The 26,381-nt window shown below is 38.8% G+C and overlaps 1 protein-coding gene across 6 annotated transcripts in view; it reads left to right on the top strand.

Moving 5' to 3' along the window:
* Positions 1-26,381, top strand: part of MAPRE2 (microtubule associated protein RP/EB family member 2) — a 170,764-nt gene that overhangs the window by 83,497 nt on the left and 60,886 nt on the right. For all 6 annotated transcript variants that reach the window (XM_023741166.1, XM_023741167.1, XM_023741168.1 and 3 more), the window contains one exon: positions 1,741-1,868. In XM_023741166.1, the coding sequence (XP_023596934.1) occupies positions 1,748-1,868 (121 nt within the window). In that variant the 5' untranslated portion in view covers positions 1,741-1,747. The remainder of the gene's footprint in view (positions 1-1,740; positions 1,869-26,381) is intronic.

Genomic DNA, 26,381 nt, shown 5'->3' with positions numbered 1-26,381 from the left:
AACGTTAAGTCTTCCAATCCACGAACGTGGAGTGTCCTTCCACTCGTTTAGGTCTTCTTTAATTTCTTTCAGCAATGTTTTATAGTTTTCAGGGTACAAGTCTTTCATCTCCCTAGTTAAATTTATTCATAGGTATTTTATTCTTTTAGATGCTATTGTAAATGGAATTGTTTCCTTAATTTCACTTTCAGAATGCTCCTTGCTGATATATAGAAACCCAAATGATTTTTTTGTGTGTGTTGACCTTGTACCCTGCCACTTTGCTGAATTCACTTATTTGCTCTAGTGGCTTTCTTGTGGATTCTTTGGGATTTTCTGTATATAGGATCATGTCATCTGAGAATATTCATAGATTTACTTCTTCCTTCCCAATGTGGATAGCTTTTATATCTTTTTTTCTTGCCTGATTGTTCTAGGTAGGACTTCCAGTACAATATTGAATAGCATCATTTTTATTAAAAACTTATTCTGTGTCTGGCACTGTGCTGGCCACTAGGGATATAACAGAGACTAAAATGGACATAACCCCTGCTCTCAGGGAGTTTACATGTACGTCTTTGGAAAGAAAAAGGGTAAGGGAATAGAGAATGATGAAGAGGCCTTGCTAATGAGGTCATGTTAAATGGAACCTCAAGGAAACGAGGGAGTGAGGGAGCTGTAATCAAAATTAAAAACTCTTATGCATCAAAGGATTTTATTAACAAAGTGAAAAGTCATCCACAGAATGGGATAGAATTTTTGGGAACCATGTATTGGAGAAGGGTTTAATATGCAGAATGTTTAAAGAACTTCTACAGGGGGAAATGTCCTTGGCTAAAGCAACAGCAGTGCTAAGGCCTTGAAGCAGATGTGAGCTTAAAGTGTTCAGTAAATAGCCAGGAGAGGCCAGTGATGATGGAGTGGAGGATCGGAGAAGGGTAGTAGGAGAAGATGTCTAGGAATAAAGTATATAAGGCCTTATAAGGCTGATGAGACTTTGGATTTTACTCTGAGTGAGATGGGCAGCTTTGAACTAAGGAAGGGATCTGATTCATGTCAGTAGGATCATTCTGGCTGCTGTGTTGAGAATAGGCTGTAGGGGCAAGAGTGCAAGCTGGGAGACCAGTTAGGAGATAATTGCAAAACTCCAGACGAGAGTGACGGAAGTTTGGGTCAAGGTGGCAGCTTCTGAAAATAAAGGTAGAGCCAGGAAGACTTGCTTATGGACTGATATAGGTATGAGGGAAAGAGAGGAGTCAAGGATGCTGTCAGTGTTTATAACCTGAGCAGCTAGTTACAATGGAGCTGCCATTTATATTTTCAAAGATGAGCAGACTGGAGGAGGTGCTGGTTTGCAAGTACTTGTAAGCTATGAAATTTATAAAACTAAAAACTTATTCTGGTGTACACTGCTGTAAACCCGATAACTTTTTAATATCCTACATGGAATTAAGGACAAAAGTGAGACTCTAAATTGCATTGTAAGTTGGAAATCCTAGAACCAGAAGAACTTTTGGGTTTAGTTGAGGGAGATGTCAAATGGTCCTACGTGAAAAGTACGTGAAATTTAGTCATATTATGACAAATACGTAGAATATATATAGAGAAAGCGAAGGTAAAGCACTTAACCAAAGCAAAACTTTTACCTCCCTTAGAGCTCTGCCAGGGATCCTGACCTTCAGTAGGTGTCTTTTATGTTTCTGAATTAATTTTTTCCTTATAGGTAAATAAACATCTGTTTTTTGTTTTTTTTTCTCCTAGCTGGGGAATGGCAGTCAATGTGTATTCTACCTCGATAACCCAAGAGACTATGAGCAGACATGACATCATTGCATGGGTTAACGACATAGTATCTTTAAACTACACAAAAGTGGAACAGCTTTGTTCAGGTAAGAGATTATCTTCTAAGTATTTACCTAAATGTTTGCTGTCATGTGCAATGTGATTTTATAAGCCACAGATATATTTTGGGTAGGAAAAAGTAAGTATCGGCACTGATTTATAATTGAAGGGGTAAAACTCATGTATAACTAGAGAACATGTGAAAAAAATGTTTATGGTAACTTAAGAGCACAGAGCCACCCTGTCAGGTGTCATGAACAGTCTCTTGGCTTGAGCTGTTGTAATGCCTTCTAGCTGCTCTCCTTGCCTGCTCTCTATTATCCCTTGTCAGCCACCACACTTGTCTTCCTAAAACACAGATTGGGTCCTGTAACACTCTTCCCTAGAAACCTTCAGGACTCAATATTGTCCTTCCTATGGGATACAGGTCAAACTCCTTTACTGTGGCTGATAAAGTCCTTTTTGTTCTGGCTTCAACCCTTTGTCTCAATGTTCTCTTTTATGTCTCACTCCCCTGTGTCTCAGCCCCACAAAATACCACTTGTTCCCTAAAGACTCCTTCCCTTTTGAATCCCATATTTTTTCTCATGCTCCCTTTGTTGGGGAGGTCTTTCCTTTTCATATGTGGTGAAATCCCATTCACAGTTTAAAATCCAGCTCAGTTGCCACCATCTGTGTGAAGCATCCTTCAGCCCCCTAGGCTCCATGGTGTTCCCCTAACACTGGGCCACCCACCACTGTGCCCACCTCTCCGGAATAACACTTGCCACTGTGTTGCGATGTCTAACTCTTACTCCTCCTTAGGAACAGATTACCCAATGAGCAAGGTAAGCACGTGCTTAGGGCATCAACAGAACGGAGGCACCAGTTGCCCAAAACAAAGACTCATAGATGTCAAGCAGACAGGACACAAGGAGAAGTGAAAAATGCAGTGGAAGGGAACTGGCAGGGCACTAAATGAATTGATACCAGCTCTGGTGCCGGAATGTGCCCGCCTGAAATAAAGTTCACACAGGGTCACAGAGGTGCTCATGGGCGAGGCTGTTTAAGCCATGAGCCCCCTACCACTTCAGCACCTTTGTTGACATCTGTCTCCTACAGTCCCCTCCCACGTAATTGAAACTCCTTATCTCAGCAGGTCTCTTGGGAGTATACTATTTCTTTCTAATAAGCAAGAGGTGGGGATGGGCTGTCGAGTCTAACTCTTGCTACATTCACCCAATAGGGGGCACCACAGGTTATCAGTGTTTAGGGCCGTCACGTGCCTCAATCTGGCCCTGCTCTCCCTGAAGATACTGCAAGTCCTTGAAGACAGATATGTATTTTATTCATTGTTGTATGCCTGTGGTGGTACCATACCTGATGCAGAGTAGGTTTGCAAGAAATGTATATTGAGTTAAATTTGTTTAAAAAGTAAAAAGATTCTACTTCAGTGATAAAGTATAGGCATGTTATAAAAACATGCCAGTAGCATCTTAAAGTGCTTCATTCTAATAAATACTAAATATTATAAAAGTTATTTATCAAAGAAATAGTCTTCCTTTGTAAACATGAAGTATTTTCTTCTTGTGAACTAGTAGGTAAGAGATTTCCTTTCTGCCTCTGACTCTAACATGAGAATAGTTTTAGAAAATGGAAAATATTACTTAAATGTAGTCACGTGAAAATCCATGAGACATAATAGATATGAAGGAGTCATTGGTTTTAGCTAATGCAATGTATTGGATGTTCTACAGACTTTCCCAGATGGTTATGTATAAAAAGATTTCCTGTAACGCAGTCAAGGTTTGGAAAGCCTCCAGTGTCTGAATAAATGCAGTAGTCACTTTGAGATCATTCTGTGTGTGACACCCACCGGTTTATATACTCTCCCTTTGCTGGGTCTAGATTGATTAGAGAAGATTGACTTTCAGTACTAACTAATGACATCTTTCCTCCCTGGATCATTCTGCCTACAAGGAGGACAGAGATGTTAGCCAGAATCTGGGTATTGCCTCACTCACCCTCTCTTTGCCCAGACCTCAAACATGAAGTCCTGTGATTTATGAGGTCACCAGTGGTGGGTGCTAACTAACCAGTTCTTTGCCCTTCAGTACAAGCTCACTTAGACTTCAACAATGTATCAGGTTGTTGGCCTACTGAAATGGCTCTAAATGTTACTTTCAGAAACAATCCCTATTGCATCTTACTCCGGATTTCCATCATTCGGATTTTATTTTGCCGTTGATATTCTTGCTGTGCATTACTGGAGCTCTCCAATATCTTGTTTTTAATTTGCTGAGGAAAAAACCAGAGTTTCTCTGTTATTAGCAGTCTCCCTGTTAATAATGGCACATAACACTTTGTATTGTAACTGTTTGTTCATCTGACTCTTTCCACATAACTGTGGGCCATGTTAGAATAGGAATTATGTTTTTTCATCTTTGGGTTCTAGTGCCTAGCACAGTGCCTGACACAAACTGTTCCCTCAGAAATGCTCATCTTGGGGATGAATGAAAATCAATTTGCAGTTGCTAGGAGGCAAAAACAAAAGTTTATGTCTCACCCACAGAGGTGTATGTACATATGGATAGGGGGAATGGGGTTAGTTCTCAAGGGAAAGAGAGGAATGAAAGAGATAAGGAAAAGAGGTTGTAGAGGAAATTCCCAGTCATGGGTCTTAAATGTTAAAGGAGCCCATGAGGAGCTTCCTATGCAAACAGCTTGGAGAGCTGCTGATAGCAAATGTGATGAGAGCAAATTAGAATATATTTTTTAAATACAGTAGTAAATGTTTATAAGTAATATACATTATTTCTTTGCCGATCTTTTAAACTGTCTCATAAGCCTTTAAAGCAAGTTCAACAGAATTTGAAACAGCATTTGTGAAGGATTCTTGTAGCATCTCTTTTGTACGGTTATATTAAAGAAAACATTTTGTGTACGTTTTACAACCATTTGTAGCTACAGCATTATCAGGCGTGGCGTGTTGAAAACCTGTAGAAACAGTTTTGATCACTACTGAACAGATAATTTCCATTAGGATAATTCATTTGGTACCTAAGGTTACAAGGTTGCAGATCAGAAGTATAAAGTGGATTTAGAGGTTCCTTTGTGCTCTGAAATCCACACGTTTTGCTAAAAATAAAAAATAAAAACTTTAAACTCCGTAATAGGGAGACAGTTTATTTTAGGGAGTAGTTTCCTCAAAGCATGATCTCCAGATGCATTTATGATTTCCTGTTGACTTCTTTATAAATGCAGATTCTTGGGATCCTAGACCTTTTAAATAAGAATCTTTGGCTGTGGAGTCTAGAAATCTACATTTTAACAAACACCCCAAGTAATTTTTCTGCAACTTTGCAGTCTATGTAGAGAAACTCCAAACCACCGTAAGTAAAATCAAATTATCCAAAACCTATCTGGCACAGTCTCCTTATTCAAAATTTAAAATGTGATGTTTCTTTTGTCTTCAATGACGGCATTTAACAGGAAGACGCTGTCTTTGTATTTATTTATTTATGAATTTATTTATTTATGCCCTTGATTGTTCTGGAAGGCATTTAAGGCAGCTAGGACAGTGCAGTTAGGATAAGAACAAAACCAAATACTGTCAACCTAAGTGATTTCTCCTCATCATATTTATGAAAATAGTCAAATGTCTTGTATTTTTTCCTTTAACTTTTATTTTAATTCCTTTGAGCTTACTTGTGGAGTTTTATTTTAGTATCTGCTCTGGAAAAACATGTACGAAATACCTTCACATGTTTAAACAGACTTTTTTTCCTTGTGCAGCAAAATCATTTCTTACTCTGTTTGCTAAAGGCTAGGCTTCAATCCTGGCAGACCCCTTTTGCATTTTTTCCCTATTTGTGTGATTTCCTATTTCCTATTTTGCTTTCAGCTAAAAGATCTCCTCCAGCTAATATTAAAACTAACATCAGCTTTTCTTTAGCTCAAAAAGACCTGAAAAACTGCCTCACGTTTCTGTTGCATTTTCTCCAAAATTTCCAGCTTTTATATAACATCTCTTTTGTTTCCATGTAAGCATTCTGAAAAGCTTTTTAAAGGGAAGATGATATGAGAAGGTATAACACTTAGAAATATATTGCAGTAGGTTGCAAAACAATGAAAATGATTCGATCTTATCTCCTGGTTTTTTGGTTTTGTTTTTTTACCCCAAGGATGTATATAACCTTACGAATTTTTCTTTGAACATTAAATCTAGGTTATGTAATCATACACATATCTGGTATGCGTTTATTTCTTATCAAGCGCAGTCTTTAAAGTAAAAAGTCGGCTTTTTAAATTGAGAGTGCTGTCAGTGGATGAGAATATTACCTATAATGATACAATAGTATTATTCTCACCTAAACCTGATGCTGGCTGTGAAAATGAATATTTGTGGATTTCCCGTGGTGGAGTGGGGGATTAAACCAAATGAAATATGAGATTGGTTCAGCCTAGAAGTATTTTATGTTTTGGTCCAGTAGGTTTATAACATTTATGAGGCTCAGAGGGTGGGGATGGGAGGAAGGGAGTATTTTGTTTTTACTTTAGTACCATCTCAAACCAGCTCACTAGATGTTTTACTAGATATTCAAGGGGGGAGTATGGAAAGCAAGGTGCTAAAAATCCCTAAAAAACATAAATAGCAAGGTTAGATACCTTATTGGTGGTGGTGGTTGTTGTTAGGTGCCATTAACTCGATTTCGACTTACAGTGACCCTACGTGACAGAGTAGAACTGCACCATAGGGTTTTCTAGGTTGTAGTCTTTACAGGAGCAGATCACCAGGTCTTTCTCCCGTGGAGCCACTGAGTGGGTCTGAGCTGAGTACTTAACTGTTGCACCACCAGGGCTGCTTACTGGAGGTGAGAGAAAAGGTAGAGGACTACCTGGAGAGGAAGGGGCAAAAGAAATGGGGGATGGGAGTATGATGGGAATGGAAGAAAATGTATCTGTTCTTTCACTTCTCTTTTCTTACTGTTCTTCTCCAGCCCTAAGATACCAACCCCTCCTTAAAACTTATTTCTGATATTCAATTTTTGGTGTCCCAGTCCTCTTCCTTAGGCTGGGGTCTAAGCAGCAAGGCCATCACGTCTAGTGCTGGGTCACTACCAGAGGGTGGCCCTCTGAGAACCTGACAAGTGACTTCCTGTACATCAGGAGATGAGCACAGGCTGCCCATTTCTGTCTGTGCAGCCTTCCCTTTCTCCTTTTCCCTCACTCCACAGAACAAGCAAACAACTGACTTATTAAAATTACTGAGAGGAAATCCACCTATAAGGTGGCCACTGCCTGCACTGTCAGTATACCCAGCTATGCTGGTTGGTAGCTGTGTTCCTGAGGCTTTGCTGTTTTAATAAAATGTCATTTGAGTTAGGAGTCCGTAGATGCAAATGATTAATGCAGTTAGCTGCTAACTGAAAGATTGGTGGTTCGATTCCATCCAGAGGTGCCTTGAAAGAAAGGCCTAACTATCTACTTTCGAAAAATCAACCATTGAAAACCCTGTGGAGCACAGTTCTATCCTTAGGTACACGGGGTCTCCACAAGCTGCAGTCGACTGTATGGCAACTGGTAATTTGAATGAAACCATTTTTTAAGATGGGAACGTTAGATGTTTTCTTGACTACCTTTGCAAAAAGGAAAGAAAAATGATCAGGATTTGATTCAATTTATGCCTCTCCAGATTGGTTCAAGCTTTGTCTTGGATCAAGTTTCTTATACTTCCTTCTCCCAGGAAAGCTTCTGCATCTGGCTGATTATATTGTAGTCACATTTACTATTCCTGTACCCCATGTAAGGGGCTTGAATTTACAGTAACACTCTAGGATTCTACACAGGTGCGGCCACCAGCCATGCCCAGGGCCTACGGTACAGGTGCCCCAGGTTTGCCCTGGTGACAATTTTTCCTGAGCCCAGTAGAGCGTTTTTTGTGACCATTTTTGGCTGTAGAACTGTCCTTATTAAACAGGCTGATCCCAGTCTCTTGTGGCATCCCCATGCTTCTCTCTCCTGTCAGGAGGACAGGTTAGTGATGAAATCAGCTCAGAGTCTAAATTTAGTAGGGCTTCTCTTGTAGCTCTCTTGTACTGAAACCAAGTAAGGCTATTCAGTCAGTGTCTGTAAGCTCAAGAGCTTATTTAGCTTTATAAAATCATAGACTGTTATTGCTGGAAGAAAGCTAAGTCATCCTAGATTGTGTTACTATTGTTAGAGATGTAATTATATTATAATGGAATGTTACTCATATTTGTGATGTATCAGGATTATTTTTTTATGACAGTTTTTCTCTAATTTTATTTGGCTTAAGCTAATTTTAAAATCAGTTTGCTTGGTCTCAGCATACCAACTAATTGGAGACAAAAGTTGCAAAAAGTGAGTTGGGTGATGGGGGGAGGGGTCCAGCTTTAGTTTCACTTGCTGCAGTGGGTAAAATACTCAGTCTCCACGAATGTACTAGTTGAAAGGGAGTTTATTTTTTTGAACAGAATGTACACCACAGTAGTTCTTAGTCTGTCTGAATTTATTTATTCATATATATCTTGATACTTTGTTACTGACAAGAAATCTAATCTGAGGTTTTTTTTAATTTTTAATTTTTTTATTGTAGTTTAGATGAAGGTTTACAGAACATAGTTTCTCATTAAACAGTACACATATTGCCCTATGACAGTGGTTAACAACCCTATGACATGTCAACACTGTCCCTTCTCAACTTTGGGTTCCCTGTCACCAGCTTTCCGGTCCCCTCCTGCCTTCTAGTCCTTGTCCTTGGACTGCTGTGCCTCATTAGTCCTGTTTTGTTTTATGAGGCTGTCCAATCCCCGGCTGAACAGTGAACTTCGGGAAGGGCTTCACCACTGAGCTAAAAGGGTATCCGGGGGCCATATTCTTGGGGTTTCGCCAGTCAGGCCAGTAAATCTGGTCTTTTTTGTGAGTTAGAATTCTGTTCTATATCCTTTTCCAGCTCTGTTCAGGACCCTCGATTGTGATCCCGGTCAGGGCAGTCAGTGGTGGTAGCCGGGCACCATCTAGCTTTACTGGACTCAGTCTGGTGGAGGCCTTGGTAGCTGTGGTTCATTAGTCCTTTGGACTGATCTTTTCCTTGTATCTTGTTCTCTTCATTCTCCCTTGCTTCTGAAGGGGTGAGACCAGTGGAGTATCTTAGATGGCTGCTCACAGGCTTTTAAGACCCTAGATGCTACTCACCAAGGTAGAATGTAGAACATTGTCTTTATAAACTTTGTTATGCCAATTGAGCTAGATGTTCCCTGAGACCATGGTCTAATTAGGGGTTTTTATTTTTGTTATTGTTGGTTTTTTTTCTGTTTACTGCTTTTTGTAGTTCTGAATACCATAGTGGAAAAAAGTGTGTATGTATTTACCTTCATGTATCAAACTGCTCCATAATTTTTTTATATGTTTGTATGCATGATATATTTTTGAAAGCAATCAGCTACATGATCTTCTATCTCATTACTGTATTCAATTCTCATAATCAGTTCAGTTTTACTTAACACACATGTTTTGAGCCCTTTTTTGGGAACTAGGCCTTGGAGACCCAGTGATAAGGAAGGCGTGGTCAGTGTTCTACAAGAGCTCGATGCTGCAGGGTTCTGCCCCACAAAAGACTAGACACACACCGTAGTTAAGTGCTATTTTGGAAGAGCTTTGAACATTCAGAGGAGGAAGAGAATGAATGAGGGTGGGGAGATGGGAAGTCAGTGAGGAGAGACATTCAGACTTACTGGGTGTGCCTGGGTACTACCTGGATGACATAGAATGGCCATAGTTTGGGAAACAACTCAGAAATGCCCTCCTCTCTCTTGAGCCAGATGAGGTGACCTAGTATGTAGGATAAGGTATGAGTAGTTAGTTTTGTCCACCCTGACTAACTCCCAAAGCTAGGGTGGCCTTTCCTTTTTTTAAAAAAAAAATTTATTTTGTTGTTGATGTTATAGAGAATATACACAGCAAAACATACACCAGTTCAACAGCTTGTAACTGTACAATTGAGTAACATTGATAATATTCTTCCAGTTGTGCAAACATGCTCACCCTCCTTTTCTGAGTTGTTCCTCCCAATAACGTAAACTCTTTGCCCCCAAGGTTCCTATCTGATCTTTCAAGTTGCTGTTGTCAGTTTGATTTTATACTGATAGTTCTTAAAAGAGCATAATGCTCAAGACAGGCATTTTTTAGTAGTTAAGCTAAACTATTGTTTGGTTTTAAGAAGACTTCTGGGGATACTTTTCGTTTAAGGTTTCAAGATTATCTCAGGGCAATAGTATCAGGGTTCATCCAGTCTCCATGGCTCCAGAAAGTCTGGAGTCTATGAGAATTTGAAATTCTGTTCTGCATTTTACCCCTTTTGATCAGAATTCACCTATAAAATCTTTGATCAAAATGTTCAGTAATGGTAGCCAGGCACCATCCAGTTCTTCTGGTCTCATGGCAAAGTAGGCAGGTGTTCATGAGGTCCTTCCCTTTTTCCCCTTGGACCTCAAGTCAGTCCAAGGCATGGCTCATATTAAGCACTGAAATACATGAAGCCTGTCATCTCCAAGAGAAATGTAAAGGGTTTTTCCTGATCTCGTCTTATGAGTATGTGAAGATTGTCTTGTTTAAAGTAACTGTGTACGTGTGGGATATTCACAGGAAACGATAGAATTGATAACTTCTTTGGGAAGAATGCAACACATGTTTTTCAATTCCATAAAGCCAGACCTCAGTGATAGTTGCTCAGGTCTCTAACTGGATGGGTGTCATGTGCCTCCATTAGCATTGTCACACCATAAGTCCTTTCTGTTCTTGGCCATTTCTACTGGAGTCCCTTCTGGATAGTGGTAAACACCATAAGCAGGGGGAAATTTAAAAAACAAACAAACAAACAAAAAACCAGACTATGAGAAGTACATCACCTGGAATGTAATTATTTTATTGAAGGCTGGCAGTATATATACTTTATGAAGAATCAAGGACCCTGTATCAAAATGAACTTAATATAGTGCCTTAACAGGAATGGTGACATATTATTAGAACTATAAATTAATGATTGCCTTTGAGAATTCACCATACAATCACAAAAATTTAGTAGTTGTTGGAATTTTACAAAGCAATACTATTAGTCAAATCCTAGCCTTCTACCTCTTGTTATTTTCCCTTATCTGGGACAATTTCCAGATATCATAGATGAATGGGGTCTTCAGGATTCTTGTTAAGTATATCACTCATTCACAAACTCTTTATCACACATTTTCCCCTTGGGCTCAGGTTCTTTTTCTTCCAGTCTTCTGTATTAGGAACTATGAGTGCTCGAAAACCAGGAATGGGTCCTTATTTGTGAATCTAGATATGAGAAGTGTTGTACGTGGAAAGAGGTATTGGATTTTTTTCAAGGTGATACTGATAAGAGTCTGGGGCTTAGACCAATCAGTGAGCCACTGAAGCCCCAGCACTGACTCCATGGTCTCAGGGATCAGTAAAAAAGGGGTGGGAAACAGCGCTGGAGCCCACGGGTACGGTGGGTTTTAAGACTCATTTACGATTCATAATTCTAATTAAGAAGGCTTACGAGCCCTCTCTTCTATGATGTTGCCTGTTTTTTGATAAGATGCTTACTTTTAAAGCATGTAGTGATATGCTTATTTTGAAGTCATTCACCAAGATCTGTAAAAACAAGTTTTAACAACAACAAAAAATGTATGTTCCAACACATAGAAAGTAATTTTCAATTTTCTAAAGATGTCAATTACTTTACTTATGGGTTTTGTTCCTTATTAATACGTGATTTTGGATTCATATTGCTATTTTTTCTTTTTTTCTCCCTTTTAGTTTAAATCTGAAGACTTTAACAGAAGGAGTGTAAGTTTTAGGAAAAATAATTTCCTTTTAGAAATGAATTTGTGATTACTTAAGCACCTCATATGATTATCTGGGGAAAGACTTAAGGACTGGACATATCTCAAATATTGATAAACTGGAAGATCTTAGGAATGTGTTCATACCCTTTTATGCTGGTAGGAGGCCAAAGACCTCATTTTTGTTCTTTGGTTCTTTCCCCTTTGAATCTAAAACATGCATTTTAGAGAATCATGTTTCATATCTGAAACAGTCCAATTCAAGCCCTTTCATTTTTATAGCTCTGATTATTCTAACCAGGCACATAATACATAGTTTTATGCTTTAGGGGAATAATGATGTCATAATACCTCAGTTTTTATATATCGCTCTTTCCCATTTTCAGTGTGCTTTTTATATGTATTGTTTTATTTCTTATAACAACCCTATGGAATTTTTTTTAAGACTCAGAGAAGTGTTCACAGTTGATTATAGAACTAGGGTTTCCTTGTATCACAGCCTGACGTTCTCACTGCTGTATGGTAGCTATGGGTGTGGTAGGTGCTCGTGTGTTTGTGTGTGTGTGTGTGTGTGTGCGCGCGTGTGCATGCGCGCGCGCGCGCGCCTTTTGGAACTTTCCCATATCCATTCATCAGCGTTAAAGATCTACTCATGTAGGAACAGAGGACACAAGTCTGCGTCCCCACCCTTTAAATCTCGTTCTAATTAAAGAAATGAGACACGTCTGGTAATTCTAATGGCACAGGTGTGTCCCAGTGGTGTCATCGTCATCAAGAACTTTCTTACCAAAGATAGAAAGACACTGATAGAAACGCATAGGCATTAGCTCCAGGTCTCATACTCACTTCTTGCTCTGCCTCCTAGGAGGGGGGTGGGGAAAGATCTTCCTCTTCTCTCTCCATGTTCTTCTCGCTTCCTCTCCACTCTAGCCTTAGAAGAGCTTTTCAGATCTCTAGAATAATTCCTGGCCAGTGAATCAACAGCCAGGATCATGGCTTCTTACAGATACACACAGGCACAAGTGTGCACGATCACCATTTGAATCCCAAGAGTATGGCCTTTTCCTCAAGTTGAACCCAGGCTTCAATAAGCTTAAACCTGAAGGGACTTCACGATCTCATATTCCTTCTTTCTGTGTTATTGAGGAAAATAGAAAATCTTTTAAAATAATCTTGTTACAATCTTGGTTCCCTAAAGGATTTATTTATCAAGATATCACTGTTTTCCATATATTTAATTCAGTTAATAAACTTGTGTTTGCAGTAGCTATTCCTAGAGACATACTTCTCATACCCCTTCTTTAATGTAGAAAGTTGATGTTTTCTTAGTTTTATGTAAAGGAATGCGTGAACACGTTTAAGAATAGTTACCTATTTCCCATTCAGTTCTATCCGCTTATTCCCATACCTGTTTCCTAGCTGTTTACAGCGCCTGAACCTTTTCCACATAGAAATTCTAGTGCTGTGGTTTGTATTTGTAGCTGACACAGAGCTAGCACAATAGAAAGATGAATTGATACCATTCCCAGTCTTAAAGGGCTACTTACCAATCAACTTGGAGAGATAACTAATTAAATGCAAATCAAACTGCTAGTGGGCTCCCGTAGCCATTATAGTGAAACAGTTTTACACTGGGAACAGAATAGAGGAGGTGATAGGTGGACTGAGCTTTGAAGAATAAGAAGTTTCTACTCAAGTGTGTTGTTTGGTGCTATTGAGTTGATTCAGACTCATAGCCACCCAATGTGACAGAGTAGAACTGCCCCATAGGTTTTCCTAGACAGTAATCTTTATGGGAGCAGATCATCAGGTCTTTCTCCCGAAGAGCCACTGGGTGGGTTCGAACTACCAACCGTTCAGTAAGCAGCTGAGTGCTTAACCATTGTGCCACCAGGGGGGACAAAAGGACATTTTAGGCAGAAAAAATTTGAACAAAGCAGAGAGCAGATAAAGTGTATGTGTGGCCAGGCATGCATAAGACATCTGAAATTTACATTAGCATTCAAGGCAGCAGAAGAGAGACAGTGGTGCAACAGTTAAGTGCTCAGCTGCTAACCAAATTTTGGCAGTTCAAACCCATCCAGCGGCTTCAGGAGAAAGACCTGCCGATTTGCTTCCATAGAGATTACAGTTGAGAGAGCCCTGTGGGGCAGTTCTGTCACATGGGATCTCTGTGAGTCGAAAATCGACTCAACAGCACCTAACAACAACAGTGTTTCAAGGAATAAATGCTGTAGTTGTCAGAAAAAGGAAAGATTATTACAGTCTAGATAAGCGTTCTGTCTTACCATTGTTTGAGTCTTTGGCCCTAGAACAGCCTTTCAGATATATTGGATGGACAATAAATGTCTATGAAGTTGAATTTAATTGAAATGCTCTTAAAATTAGTTTTTTTCTATGGATAGGATTCAAGTGGAGAAGATGGAGATTTTGAATAAAGGTACCATCTTAGTCATCTAGTGCTGTTACATAACAGAAATACCACAAGTGGATGGCTTTAACAAACATATTTATTTTCTCACAGTTTAGGAGGCTAGAAGTCCAAATTCAGTGATCCGGCCACTCTAGGGGAAGGCTCGCTCTCTCTGTCAGCTCTAGAGGAAGGTCTTTGTTTCTTCGGAGCTTTTTGCTCCTAGGTGATTTTCACATGACTTGGCAAATCTCTTTCCCTATCTCTGCTCTACTCACTTGTTGTGAGTCGGAATTGACTTTTTTTGGGGGACATACCTAAAAAGAGATTGATTTAAGATGCACCCCGCACTAATCCTGCCTCATTAATGTAACAAAGACAGCCTACTCCTAAATGGGGTTATTACCACAGGAATAGAGGTTAGGATTTACAATATATATTTTTGGGGGACGTAAGTCAATCTGTAACAGGTTCTATTTAGATATTGTTTTGATGTTCTACACAGTGCTTTATTCATTCCTGCAGTCAGCAAATATTTATTGAGCATCTATGATGTATCAGATGGTGGGCTACGGAGCAGTAATTTTAAAAAAACACACACACAGATCATACCCAGTTAGGACTTGTTCCTTTGTTTCCAAAGTTGTCCTCGCACTAATTTGTATCCAGAGCAAACAAGTTCTTTGTTTTTCAGTTTACCCGATTACAGAATCAAGGTGGAACAGAGTCCCTGGACAAAAATAGACATATAGTCTGTCTAACTATCAAACAGCTTAGAATACTAATGGGTAGTCTGTACATGTGAATATCAGAAATATTAGTAGGCCAACTAATTTCTGTACAGTTAAGATGATCAAACTCGGCATCTTCAAGTCCTGCTGTCTTCAAAAGAAAACATTCTTTTAACTTTTTTTTTTTCTGAATTTAACAGTTTATCAAACATGTAGTCACTATAAAAGGAGTGTCGAAAATCACTGTAAAATGTTTGGGCATGTTAGAATTGGGTACCTGGAAACAATAATTGAATTGCTTGGTAACTCTTAAAATAACCATCAGATTGAGTTTTTCCACCCTGAAACCATTATGTAATTCTGGCAGATAGCAAGTTACCTCTCTTTATTTGTCCCCTCCCTTGCCAGGGTGTGTTCTTACCCAAGTATTAACACTCAAAAGCTTTTATGACTAAATCATTTGACAGTAAGAAGCATGTAAATGTGAAACTATGGCCAGTAGTATTTCTTGCCATTTCTCTTAACATTCTCCATAGGAGGTGTCATTCTCAAGAATTATCTTAGGTGAAGGGAAGGACAACACTCAATACAGGGGAAGTCAGCACTGCTGGACTAAACCAAAATCTAAGAAGCTTCCTGAACACAACCAAGCACTTTGAGGGACAGAGTAGCAGGGGTGGGGGTCTGGGGACCATGGTTTCAGGGAACATCTAGGTCAGTTGGCCTAACAAAGTTTATTAAGAAAATGTTCTGCATCCCACTTTGATGAGTGGTGTCTGGGGTCTTAAAAGCTGGTGAGCGGCCGTCTAAGATGCATCAATTGGTCCCAACCCACCTGGAGCAAAGGAGAATGAAGAACACCAAAGACACAAGGAAAATATTAGCCCAGGAGACAGAAAGGGCCACATAAACCAGAGACTTCATCAGCCTGAGACCAGAAGAGCTAGATGGTACCCGGCTACCACCAGTGACTACCCTGACAGGGAATACAAGAGAGAGTCCCGGATGGAGCAGGAGAAAAGTGGGGTGCAGAACTCAAATTCTAGTAAAAAGATCAGACTTAATAGTCTGACTGAGAGTGGAGGGACCCTGGAAGACATGGCGCCCGGACTCTGGGTTAACCCAGAACTAAAACCATTTCCGAAGCCAACTCTCCAGACAAAGATTAGACTGGACTGTAAGACATAAAATGATACTCATGAAGAGTGTGCTTCTCAGTTGAAGTAGATACACGAAACTAAATGGGCAGCTCCTGTCCGGAGGCGAGATGAGAAGGCAGACAGGGACAGGACCTGGCTGAATGGACACGGGAAAGCCAGGGTGGAAGGGAGGAGTGTGTTGTCACATTATAGGGATAGCAACGAGGGTCACATAACAGTTTGTGTATAAATTTTTGTATGAGAAACTAACTTGGGCTGTAAACTTTCACTTAAAGCACAATTTAAAAGAAAAAAGTATCATTCTCCATTTTTATTTCTCCTTGATTACATTTGTATCACAATTCATGGAAGGGCTTTAGAAAACTGTAGAAGGAACCAAATTTTAATGAAAATGTGTTTGTCAACCTTAAAATTACACATAATTATGTTAAAATGCACTGTAAAATAGCAATAACAAAGCACTCTTTTCCTGCTTTCTCTTTTATTTTTTTAATTAAAATTAAATTTCACTCTTATTTTTCCTATGGTCATATGATTGAATCCCTGAAGTAAATACTGTACATGCCTCATACTAGTAAGTTGGATTCCTTTTAATACTAGAATTTGAAAAGCAAAGTATTCTGGCATTAGCCTGTGAAATACAGAGAAAATCATGTTACAACAGTGTTCTGTTATATTATATATTACAGTTCCCATGAATGTTGTATCGTAATTACTCTTGAGTTTCTCTTTAATTGCTGGGGCATCCTTTGATACCACCCCTTGCCTGCTGGGCTTTCCCTGGCCACTGAGCCTCTTCTCAGGGAGCTGTGGGGAAGAGAGTGCTTTCCTCTGGAACATTGCGGTGTCGTTGTTAGATGCTGTCCAGTTGGTTCTGACTCATTGTGTCTGTATATACAACAGAATCAAACACTGCCTGGTCCTGTGCCATCCTCGCAATCATTGTTATGCTTGAGCTCATTGTTGTAGCCTCTGTGTCAGTCCATCTCATTGACGGTCTTCCTCTTTTTTGCTGACCCTCTACTTTACCAAGCATAATGTCCTTCTCCAGGGACTGGTCCCTCCTGATAACATGTCCAAAGTATGTGAGATGAAGTTTCCCCATCCTTGCTTCTAAGGAGCATTCTAGCTGTACTTCTTCCAAGACAGATTTGTTTGTTCTTCTAGCGGTCCATTGTATATTCAGTGTTCTTCACCAACACCTTAATTCAAAGGCGTCAATTCTTCTTTGGTCTTCCTTATTCATTGTCTAGCTTTTGCATGCGTATGAGGCGATTGAAAACACCATGGCTTGGGTCAGGCACACCTTCGTCCTTAAAGTGATATCTTTGCTTTTTAACACTGCAGTAGAGGATATTATTGGTGTGGCTGAAGGCTGGTGGACTGGGTAGGGGTGGGGGAGAGTTACTAAGCTGCCCAGCAGGAAGCCTTGGAGAGAGGGTGAAATGGCTTAGATCCATGGAAGACCCCTCAAGCTCCTGGTCCCCAGTCCCAGGGTCAGTGATCTCACTTACAACAAAGAGCAACCTGAGACAGAGGTGCATTGTATAGGTATGGTTTGCAGTAGTCCTCTCATCCACTAAAGCTTACACAGCATACTAAAAGCCTCTCCTTTGGCGACAGTGCCCAGACTTCATATAGTGGCCCAGTATATAGTGGCCACTCATAAATAACTATTGACTGTATGTTGTGAGCAGTGATTTAGTAGAAATTCCCTGAGAAACTGGAGAAAGTGTATAAACTTGAAGTTTTTTACCCTTCATCTCATTTGTCTTAAAAATAGATAATACTTCTAAAATTGGAGCTTAAAAACGGAATAGCGTAGATGCCTGCTCTGAAGACACTTGTGCGCAGAAATCGTCATTGGTTTCCCACTGCCTACCAAATTAAGTATAAGCTGCTTTTCTTGGCATTTAAAGCTTTGAACAATGTGGTCACAACCCAACTTCCCCACATTTATTCCCATTACTCCCCTACCTATAGCCTGCACTTCACTAAACATGCCTTTCACCTATAGGTTCTAGTTCTCTGTCTTTGCTTCGAATGCTGCTTTTGAGGGGCATCTCAAAGGTTACCATCTCCCTCTTCTTCCTGATCACATTCAACAAGATATGAGCTCTCCCTCTTGAATTTTTGTAGCTTTGTAAAGTCTTAGGTTCATTGAATGCTCATTTTAAGCCTTCAACATTAGAGGTTAAGCTCCTCGAGGACTGGCTATTACAGTGCAAATTTGACTTGACTTTATCTGTTTGACAATATTAACTACTCTTTCGTGGGTTTTTATTGGGCAAAATCTTTGAAACAACTCCTTCAGTATTTGTGTCCCTCTGTCAGATAGTTTAGCCCTTAATTGTAGTTATTTTCTATTTTGGCTAGGTTTTCTATGTGTATTTCTCTGGTCTCTCAAAACTGAGTTAGATGATTCTTTGAAATCCGAATCGTATTTCACAACAAGTATTTATTGGTTTATCATTGATTAATAAATAAAATGGGATGGGCATTTCTTCAGTGGTGACTTATAACCACAAAAATTAGATGGGAAATCTCATATCTTTTCAGGGTCTTGCCTCCTACTGAAACTATTCTTAATTTAAATCTCTCCCTTTTACATGGTCAGTAATGTAATTTCAGTATTTTTTTTAAAAAACTTTTTGTTCATGAAAGTAGAAGAGATAATACAAATATGTGAAAATGTGTGATTGTACAAGTAGAAAAACTATATCCTTATGGAACTTCCAATTTCGATGACCCTAATGAGAAGACTGACCTCTCCGGAAAGGTTTCGTGTATACCTTTCTAACTTGTTTTTCATTTGTAATGAAGGCTTTTGATGTCTCCCTTTCTTCTCTGTCTGAAATGCCAAATTCCAGCTTAAGCTCTATTCTCGGACTCCAGCCTCTGGGACATCTCGCCGCTAATTTCAGTATGAGATTCTCTGGAAGCCAGTAACGTTCCGTACCACACACCATTCCTGACTTGTGCTCCAAGTTCCTCTCCTATTTCCTTCATTCTTGACGCTCGTGTAGAGGCCAAATCTCAGTGTATGAAGCAGGATATGTCAGACAGCTTGTTTTGGTAAAATCTGATGAGCTCATTACTCTAAAGGAAATCACTTGTGTTGGAAACTAAGGGTGAACCTTAGCACCAAGCACTGGATCGTCAGTTAGATGTTTCAAACCAACAAGATCATTCTTCACTGGCCATTTCTTTATTTTCCCAGTTGACTAAATCTTTTCCTGTATTGATGAATCAATAGGCAGGTTGACATTTTTTTCCTTTATGACATTAAAATGCAAGACAAGTTACAGGGTAGTTACTATTTGACTAAATAAAACAAATGTAAATAGTTAAGCCTCAGTGTTCTTTACGTTCCCATTTTTAATACGTAAAAAGTTATAATAGTGAATGTCTATGAAAATTATTTTCACAAATACCGCTCTTAAAATACCAGCTCTCTGCCTCCATTACAACTGCCTCCTTTGCCACAAGACCAGAAGAACTGGATGCTGCCTAGCTACCATTACAGAATGTTTTTAATCAAAAGTTCTATCGACGAATTCTGATCAAAAGGGAGAAAATGTAGAACACAATTTTGAATTACCATGAAATCCAGACTTTCCGGAGCCATGGAGGCTGGATGAATCCCCAAAACATTTGCCCTAAGATAATCTTTAAACCTTAAACCAAAAATATCCCCTGAAGTCTTCTTAAAACCAAACAGTAGTTTAGGTTAACTAGTAAAGAATGTCTGCCTTGAGCATTATACTCTTTTAAGAACTGTCTAGATGGGATCAAATTGACAACAGCAACTCGAAAGATTAGTTTGGAAATTTAGGGGACAATGAGTTTATGTTAACGGGGAGGAACAGTTTAGAAAAGGGGAGTGAGAATGGTTGCATCCTTGAAGAATGTTATCAGTGTCACTGAATTGTACATGTATAAATTGTTGAATTGTTACATGTTTTGCTCTGTATATTCTCAGCAACAATAAAAAAGAAATTATTAAAAATATGTCACCTCTCTTCTGTATTGATATTTCTAACTGTTACAACTGCTAATTATTTCTCTAAAATTTACTCTTTAACAAAAATATTGGCTCTAAATCTTAAATCAAGAACTATTTAGTATGTAGATCTTTAATATATTGAAATATCCTATTGAAAGATACAGAAAAATACTGTCCGTTCTTCCATGTTATTAAGAAGCACTGTTGGTTTTCTATAAAGAAGCATTTTTATTTCAAGTCAGTAAAATGATTTCAGTATCTGATCAGTTTTCTCCACAGCAACTCTCACTTTTAACACTGTTCTGCAAGTTTCTTAATAAAAGTTTGATTTAAAGGTAACTTTACTTCTGAAAGTATTCTTGGTTCTTGAAGACAAATAGTGAATAGACAAGAGCTACGTCTGCTAACCAAAAGGTCGGCAGTTCAAATCCATCAGCCGCTCCTTGGAAACCCAATGGGGTAGTTCACCTCTGTCCTGTAGGGTCGCTGTGAGTCAGAATCAACTCAACGGCAATGAGTTTAGCTGCAGTGTGCTTCAGCCTTATGAAGTTCTCAAGAAGGTTTTTATAATCATAAAATCAGTTTAAAAAAACAGAGGGCATTTATCAGTTGAAAGCCCAACCACATGGTTTGGCAAGGCCTTTTAATTCATCTGCTGATAATCTTAAAAAAAATCCATTTTCCTGAATAATGATTGCTAGTTTATATCTCTTTCTAATAAAGAAAAAGATGAAAATGTTCTTAGACAACTTACTCTGTGTGGAAAGGAGACGGGATGGGGTGCTTTTCAGTGCTCTGTACAATTCACATCAGCCTTCTATTTCTATGTCTGTGGGAGCTGAGACTTTCCTCTGGCTATAACTCCATTTCTTCTACATGGAATCAGTTTGAAAGACACTTGTCTTCAGGACTTATTTGCAATATGCATAAAAAGTTTCTGACTCCAAGGCAGTGAAAAGAAGCAGGAAGCTCACTTGCAGACCGTGGGAATTCAAGGAAACAAGCTCAGTTGGAACCAGATTTCTGAGCTCTGAATCTTCATTTTTTTGCATTTGTGACTCAGGGCAGGTGAAGTCAACAGTGTCCTAAGTTCACTTTAATAGGGTTAAATAATACTGTGGTAACTGAAGCTACCAAGCTTTTGTTCACACCAGGAATGTGAAAGATGTGTGTGAGAACAATACAAAGTTACTGCCAAGTTAACGGTAGGTTTTGTTGGATTAGAACAATACAGTTGAACTTTGGGATTTTCAGGTCCTTTAAACTGTTCATCTTTCAAAGTATTTTCTTACAATTGCCATTAAACTCTTCAAACCTTGTATTTGTATAGATAGAGTTCTGCTGGTGTATTGGAATATGTAACCCTGTGTTTTGCAGCCTTACTTTTCTTTTTAGTAATCCATAATTACCCAAGGAAATACTTCCTTCAACATGAGATTTGGGCTTTGATAACAGATGTGGCTTAGCAACAACATCAGTTCAAGGAATAGGGGGGCTGAATGCAGAAATAGAGCTGGAATGAATTTGTGACTATTACTAAAAATGATATTCCAATGTGAAGGCTGTATTATAATTTTTAATATTCAAATATTAAAGATGACAAAAAATATAATTATGTTGCTGTATTTCTAAATGTCAAGAGCTCAAAGAGGTGTACATGGAAGTTAGGGGCCGCTGGAACTATGACCTGGAAAGGGCGTGTGTGGACCCAGAGGGTATGCCTCTAGATGCAGCAGTACGCAAGCCCCTCCTCTCATATTCACTAAGACGGAAGATGGTGGTGGCTAGGATGCAGAGCACTGGCAGATGTCTAAGTGACATGAAGATGAAGTGTTACTGTCTCCTCATTAGCAGAACCATGAAGTATCCCTTAAAAGAGAAGTTGGTGACAGACTGTGAATTACCAAATCATCTCATTTTAGAGTTTAGAGATCTGCCCAACCCTGACATTTTGCGGATGAGAATACTGTTGGCTTAGAGAAGAATGATGACTTGTCACAGCCCATTCAGAATTAAGCTCAGATCTGCGAACCAACAGTCCACTTCTCCAGCCCTCTCTTTCTCTCCCTTGTCCTTACTGATATTAGCTTGAGAGAATACACTTTTTTACAAGTCATTTACCTATAATGATACCTGTAATGATGAATATAATTGCGCAGATGTGTTCAGTAAATTAAGGTTGTCATTTCTTTTCTTCTAACCATCTATTAATATCAAGCAAGATTATGAAAAGTGGAAAGTTCTAAGTCCCTTCATGATATAAGCATCTCTGTATAATAGGTCCTTGGCCCTTGGGAAAATCAGATGAGCAGTTTGAGTAGCTGTTCATGGCAGAACCCAATATGCCTTGATGTCTTCTCCACAGATTGTGTCGTATTTCTGTAAAAGTGCTGTGAGATTTTAACAGCAATAAGGAGTGTATGTGTGTGTATTTGTATAGTGCTGCTTACATATACATCATATGTAAAATTCTTAAATGAGTATATACACTAAAATATAAAATTACTATGTTGGGGCAGATTAATGATCTGTTTATCCTGACCAAGATTCTGCTATAATAGGAAAAGCATCGCTTGTGCCCTTGACATTAACCTGAATGGTTCATATGCTCTCTTGCAGTTTCTTTTGTAACTCATCGTAGAATTATAGCCTAGAAAAATTGCCAGACTTTTTTGAACCATTGTATTTTCACTTATGATTTCCTAGAAGCAGCATAGAGAAGAGGGGAAAAAAAAGTTACAGTTCAGGCCACAATTTAAATTCCACTTCTGCTACTTATTAGCTGTAAGACTTTCTGAGCCTTGTTCCCAAATCTGTAAAATAGGGTGATGATAATAAAAGTACTTACCTTACAAGATTACTACAGGATTTCCAAATGTTTAAAACAAAGATGAAAGCTTTAACAAATTTTATACAAATGTGGTTGGTATTGTCTCTTACACTTCTTGGCATAATATATTCCATAAATTTATTATTGTTAAATAATATTTCTTTTTGGTTAACCGGAAATTTCTTTTTAAAAAGTCTGTTTATTCTCATATTACTCTATTGTTGTGATCTTGGGCTCTGGTGAAAATGAGATGATCTTTTTATGGTTTTGTAGGCTTCAGTCATATATCCTCAAATATTTTAAGTGTGAATGTTCATTCTTGAGTTCTACTTTAAAACAGTCCCCAACTGTTCGTTTTGGATTTCTGTTCCTAAACGTTTCAGCCCCATTGGGTTTCTTTTGATGTATAACAGCTGAAACCATTCTTAGGACTAAGGTGCAGACATCAGCTGGCACTGTACCAACTTGCAGTATTTTCCTTTGTACTGCTTATTTGCTAATCACTTCTAAATCTTGTTGACCTTTGTAACTGTAGCAGTACCTTGAGCGGATGGGCTTAGAGCATAGTCCATCATAATTAGCCTCTTGGTGAGCACATCATCCTATAATCTGTATTATTTTTACCTAAGTACATTATCTTATGTTTAGCCATTTTGAAGCTTATCTTTCACTTTTCTGCAGACTTGATCTCCAGGCTTATTCTTAATTCAGTTTAGTGTTTTGTTTTGTTTTTGTTTATTTATACTCACCCCTTTGATTCTTAAAAGAATGTGTGGCAGCTCTTCCTGTAATACCTCTTATTTGAGGCGTTGGTAACATTAGTATTACACTGTTTACCAGCTCTTGTGTGGTTCAGGAGTCCTGGGGTGATGCAAACTAACCAAAAGTTTGGCAGTTCGAACTCATCCAGAGGTGCCTCAGAAGAAAGGCCTGGTGATCTGCTTCCAGAAACGCTATGGAGTGCAGTTCTACTTTGAAACGCATGGGACCACTATGAGTTGGGATCAGCTTGATGGCAGCTAGTTTGGTGGTTCAGCTGCTGCAACCTGCAGGCCTTCGTTTGTTCACCTCGTGTTTATTGAGGCCCGCTATATGCTGGGTACTGTGTAGATACAGAGGGGACCAAGACAGGGAAAGTGCAAGCTTTCTTGAACGTTACTTCCCAGGGAGGGAAGATAAACCACAAACCAACATATGAATTAACAAATAAATACCAGACATAAAACAGGATGAGATGATAAAGAGTGACTGGAGGACCACTTCAGATTACATGCTAAGGGAGGGCCTCTTAGAGGAGGTGACATCCACACCTATATCTGAATGGCAAGAACGAGCCAGCCAAGTAAAGTTCCGGAGGGAACAGCTTGTGTGAAGGTCCCAAGTCAGAAACAAACCTAAAGTGTTCTAGAAACACCAGGAAGTCAGTATGAAAGGAGCTTCCCAAAAAGAAGCGAGGCAAGCAAGCCTGATCATAGGCCGTTGTCAGCCAGGGAAGGAGTTTGGATTTTATAGTGGTTTCGTAGGAAACACTGTAGTGTCCTTAGCAAGGGAGGGATGTGAATAATGGTAACCTTGATATATATGATGAAAGTGGGGCCTGTGCAAAATGTAGGTCACATTCTTGCAAGGATAATGAAATGACCCAAAAAACTGTGTACCTAATGGAGAGGAACATTCTGGCCTGTGGCTGGCAGAGACTTCCAGGACAGTGGCAATAACTACCAAACTTTCCAGTTAGTTGGTACCTGTTTTGTCACCACAATTAAGGAACACAAGATAGGACTTCAGGAGGGGGGAGTGATCGACCAAATACCATTAAGAGCTTTAATAGGATGAAGAAAGAAAAGTGACTGTAGGATTCAGTAACAGAGAGGCTATTGGTGATCTTGACAAGAACGTGTTCAGCTGGAAGACTATTAAATTGCTTTGAATGGTAGATGAAACAGTACAATTTGGGACAATTTTGTCAAGAAGTGTTGCTGTGAAGAGGAGTTACATTAATGCAAGGATGATATGGCATTAAGAAAGATTTTTTGTTTTATTTTGTTTAAGTCAAATGATATGAGAGCATATTTTCACACTTTAGGAATAATCTGTACAGAGAGAAATTGATATTCCGAGAGAGCAAGGATAGTTTCAGGAGTGACATCCATGAGATGTGATGTAGAGCACAAATCAAAGGTTGGCCTTTGATAGAACTAGAATCCTACACCCTTGTTTGAGTTACACTTTGGTACAGTTTCCTGCCCCCAAAAGAATCCATTCTGAGATTTTCTTGGTAGCAGCAATTAATTTCAAGGTATCCTTTTCATGATGCCTCGTAGGCATGTCTCCTAAAAGATTTGGGGAGCCAGAAGTTGAAAATGCCAAAATGGACATACCCAAAAACAACAGCAACAAGCTTTCAACATAGTTCTGAAAGTCACTGTTTCTTGAGAGTTCTTAGGGATTCCTTTGATTCTAGAATATATAACATATGATATAATACCTAAATGCTCATTCAGTAACATATGATATAATACCAAATGCTCATTCAGCCCTTTTCTGGAAATGATAATGTGATATACCCTTTTAACATTGCTTATTGAAGATCATTTATTCATCTTATTTGATGCTCATGTGGTTCTGAAATGTACAGGGAAGATGTGAAAAGCCCAGGACATACACGTAGTAAATTGTGCGGTTAGAATTCTAACCAAATCATTTTTTACTTTAGTGCTCAAACTGCTAGATCCTCAAAAAATATGGAAAGTTTCCCAGTTTACTTATTTATTAAATTTTATTGTGGTCAAATAGATGTAACAAAAAAATTTGCCATGTTAACCATTTTTAACTGTACAATTCAGTGACATTAATTACATTCACCATGTTGTGCAACCATCACCAGTATCCATTTCTAGATATTTTCCATCACCCTGAACAGAAACTTAGTACCCCTTAAGGATAACTGCCCATTTTGTCCCCCGTCCCAGGACCCATGGTGATCACTAATAAACTTTCTGTCTCTCTGCATTTGCCTATTCCAATTACTTTATGTAAGTGGAATCATACAGTATTTGTCCATCGACTGATGAATGGGTAAGCAGCATGTGTATTAATACAGTAGAATATTATTTAGCTATAATAACGACTGACATTCTGATAACATACTTACAACATGGATGAAATTTGAAAACATTCTAGGTGAAAGAACCCAAACACAAAAGGCCACGTATTGTGTGATTTCACTTATATGAAATGTTCAGAATAGACAGATCCATGGAGACAGAAAATAGTGGTTACCAGGGGCTGAAGGGAGGGGAAAATGGGGAGTGATTGCTTATGGGTATGGAGTGTCTTTTTGAGATGATGAAGACGTTCTAGAATCAGATAGTGGTGGTAGACACACAACTCTGTAAATACATTAAAGACCATTTAAATTGTAAATTTTAAAAGGTTGAACTTTATGATATGAAGTTAATTATATCTAAATAAAGCTCTGTTATTACATGCCATGTATAACAAATTCAGAAATATAATGGAGATAATAAATGCATGAGGAAATTTTGAGAGGAGTAGGGGAAGTTGTTCTACAG

The sequence above is a fragment of the Trichechus manatus genome, unplaced genomic scaffold, assembly GCF_000243295.1.
Source record: "Trichechus manatus latirostris isolate Lorelei unplaced genomic scaffold, TriManLat1.0 scaffold00175, whole genome shotgun sequence".
NCBI classification, from domain to species: Eukaryota; Metazoa; Chordata; class Mammalia; order Sirenia; family Trichechidae; genus Trichechus; species Trichechus manatus.
Note: the sequence above shows the minus strand (reverse complement) of the source record. Positions and strands in the feature narration are given on the sequence as shown.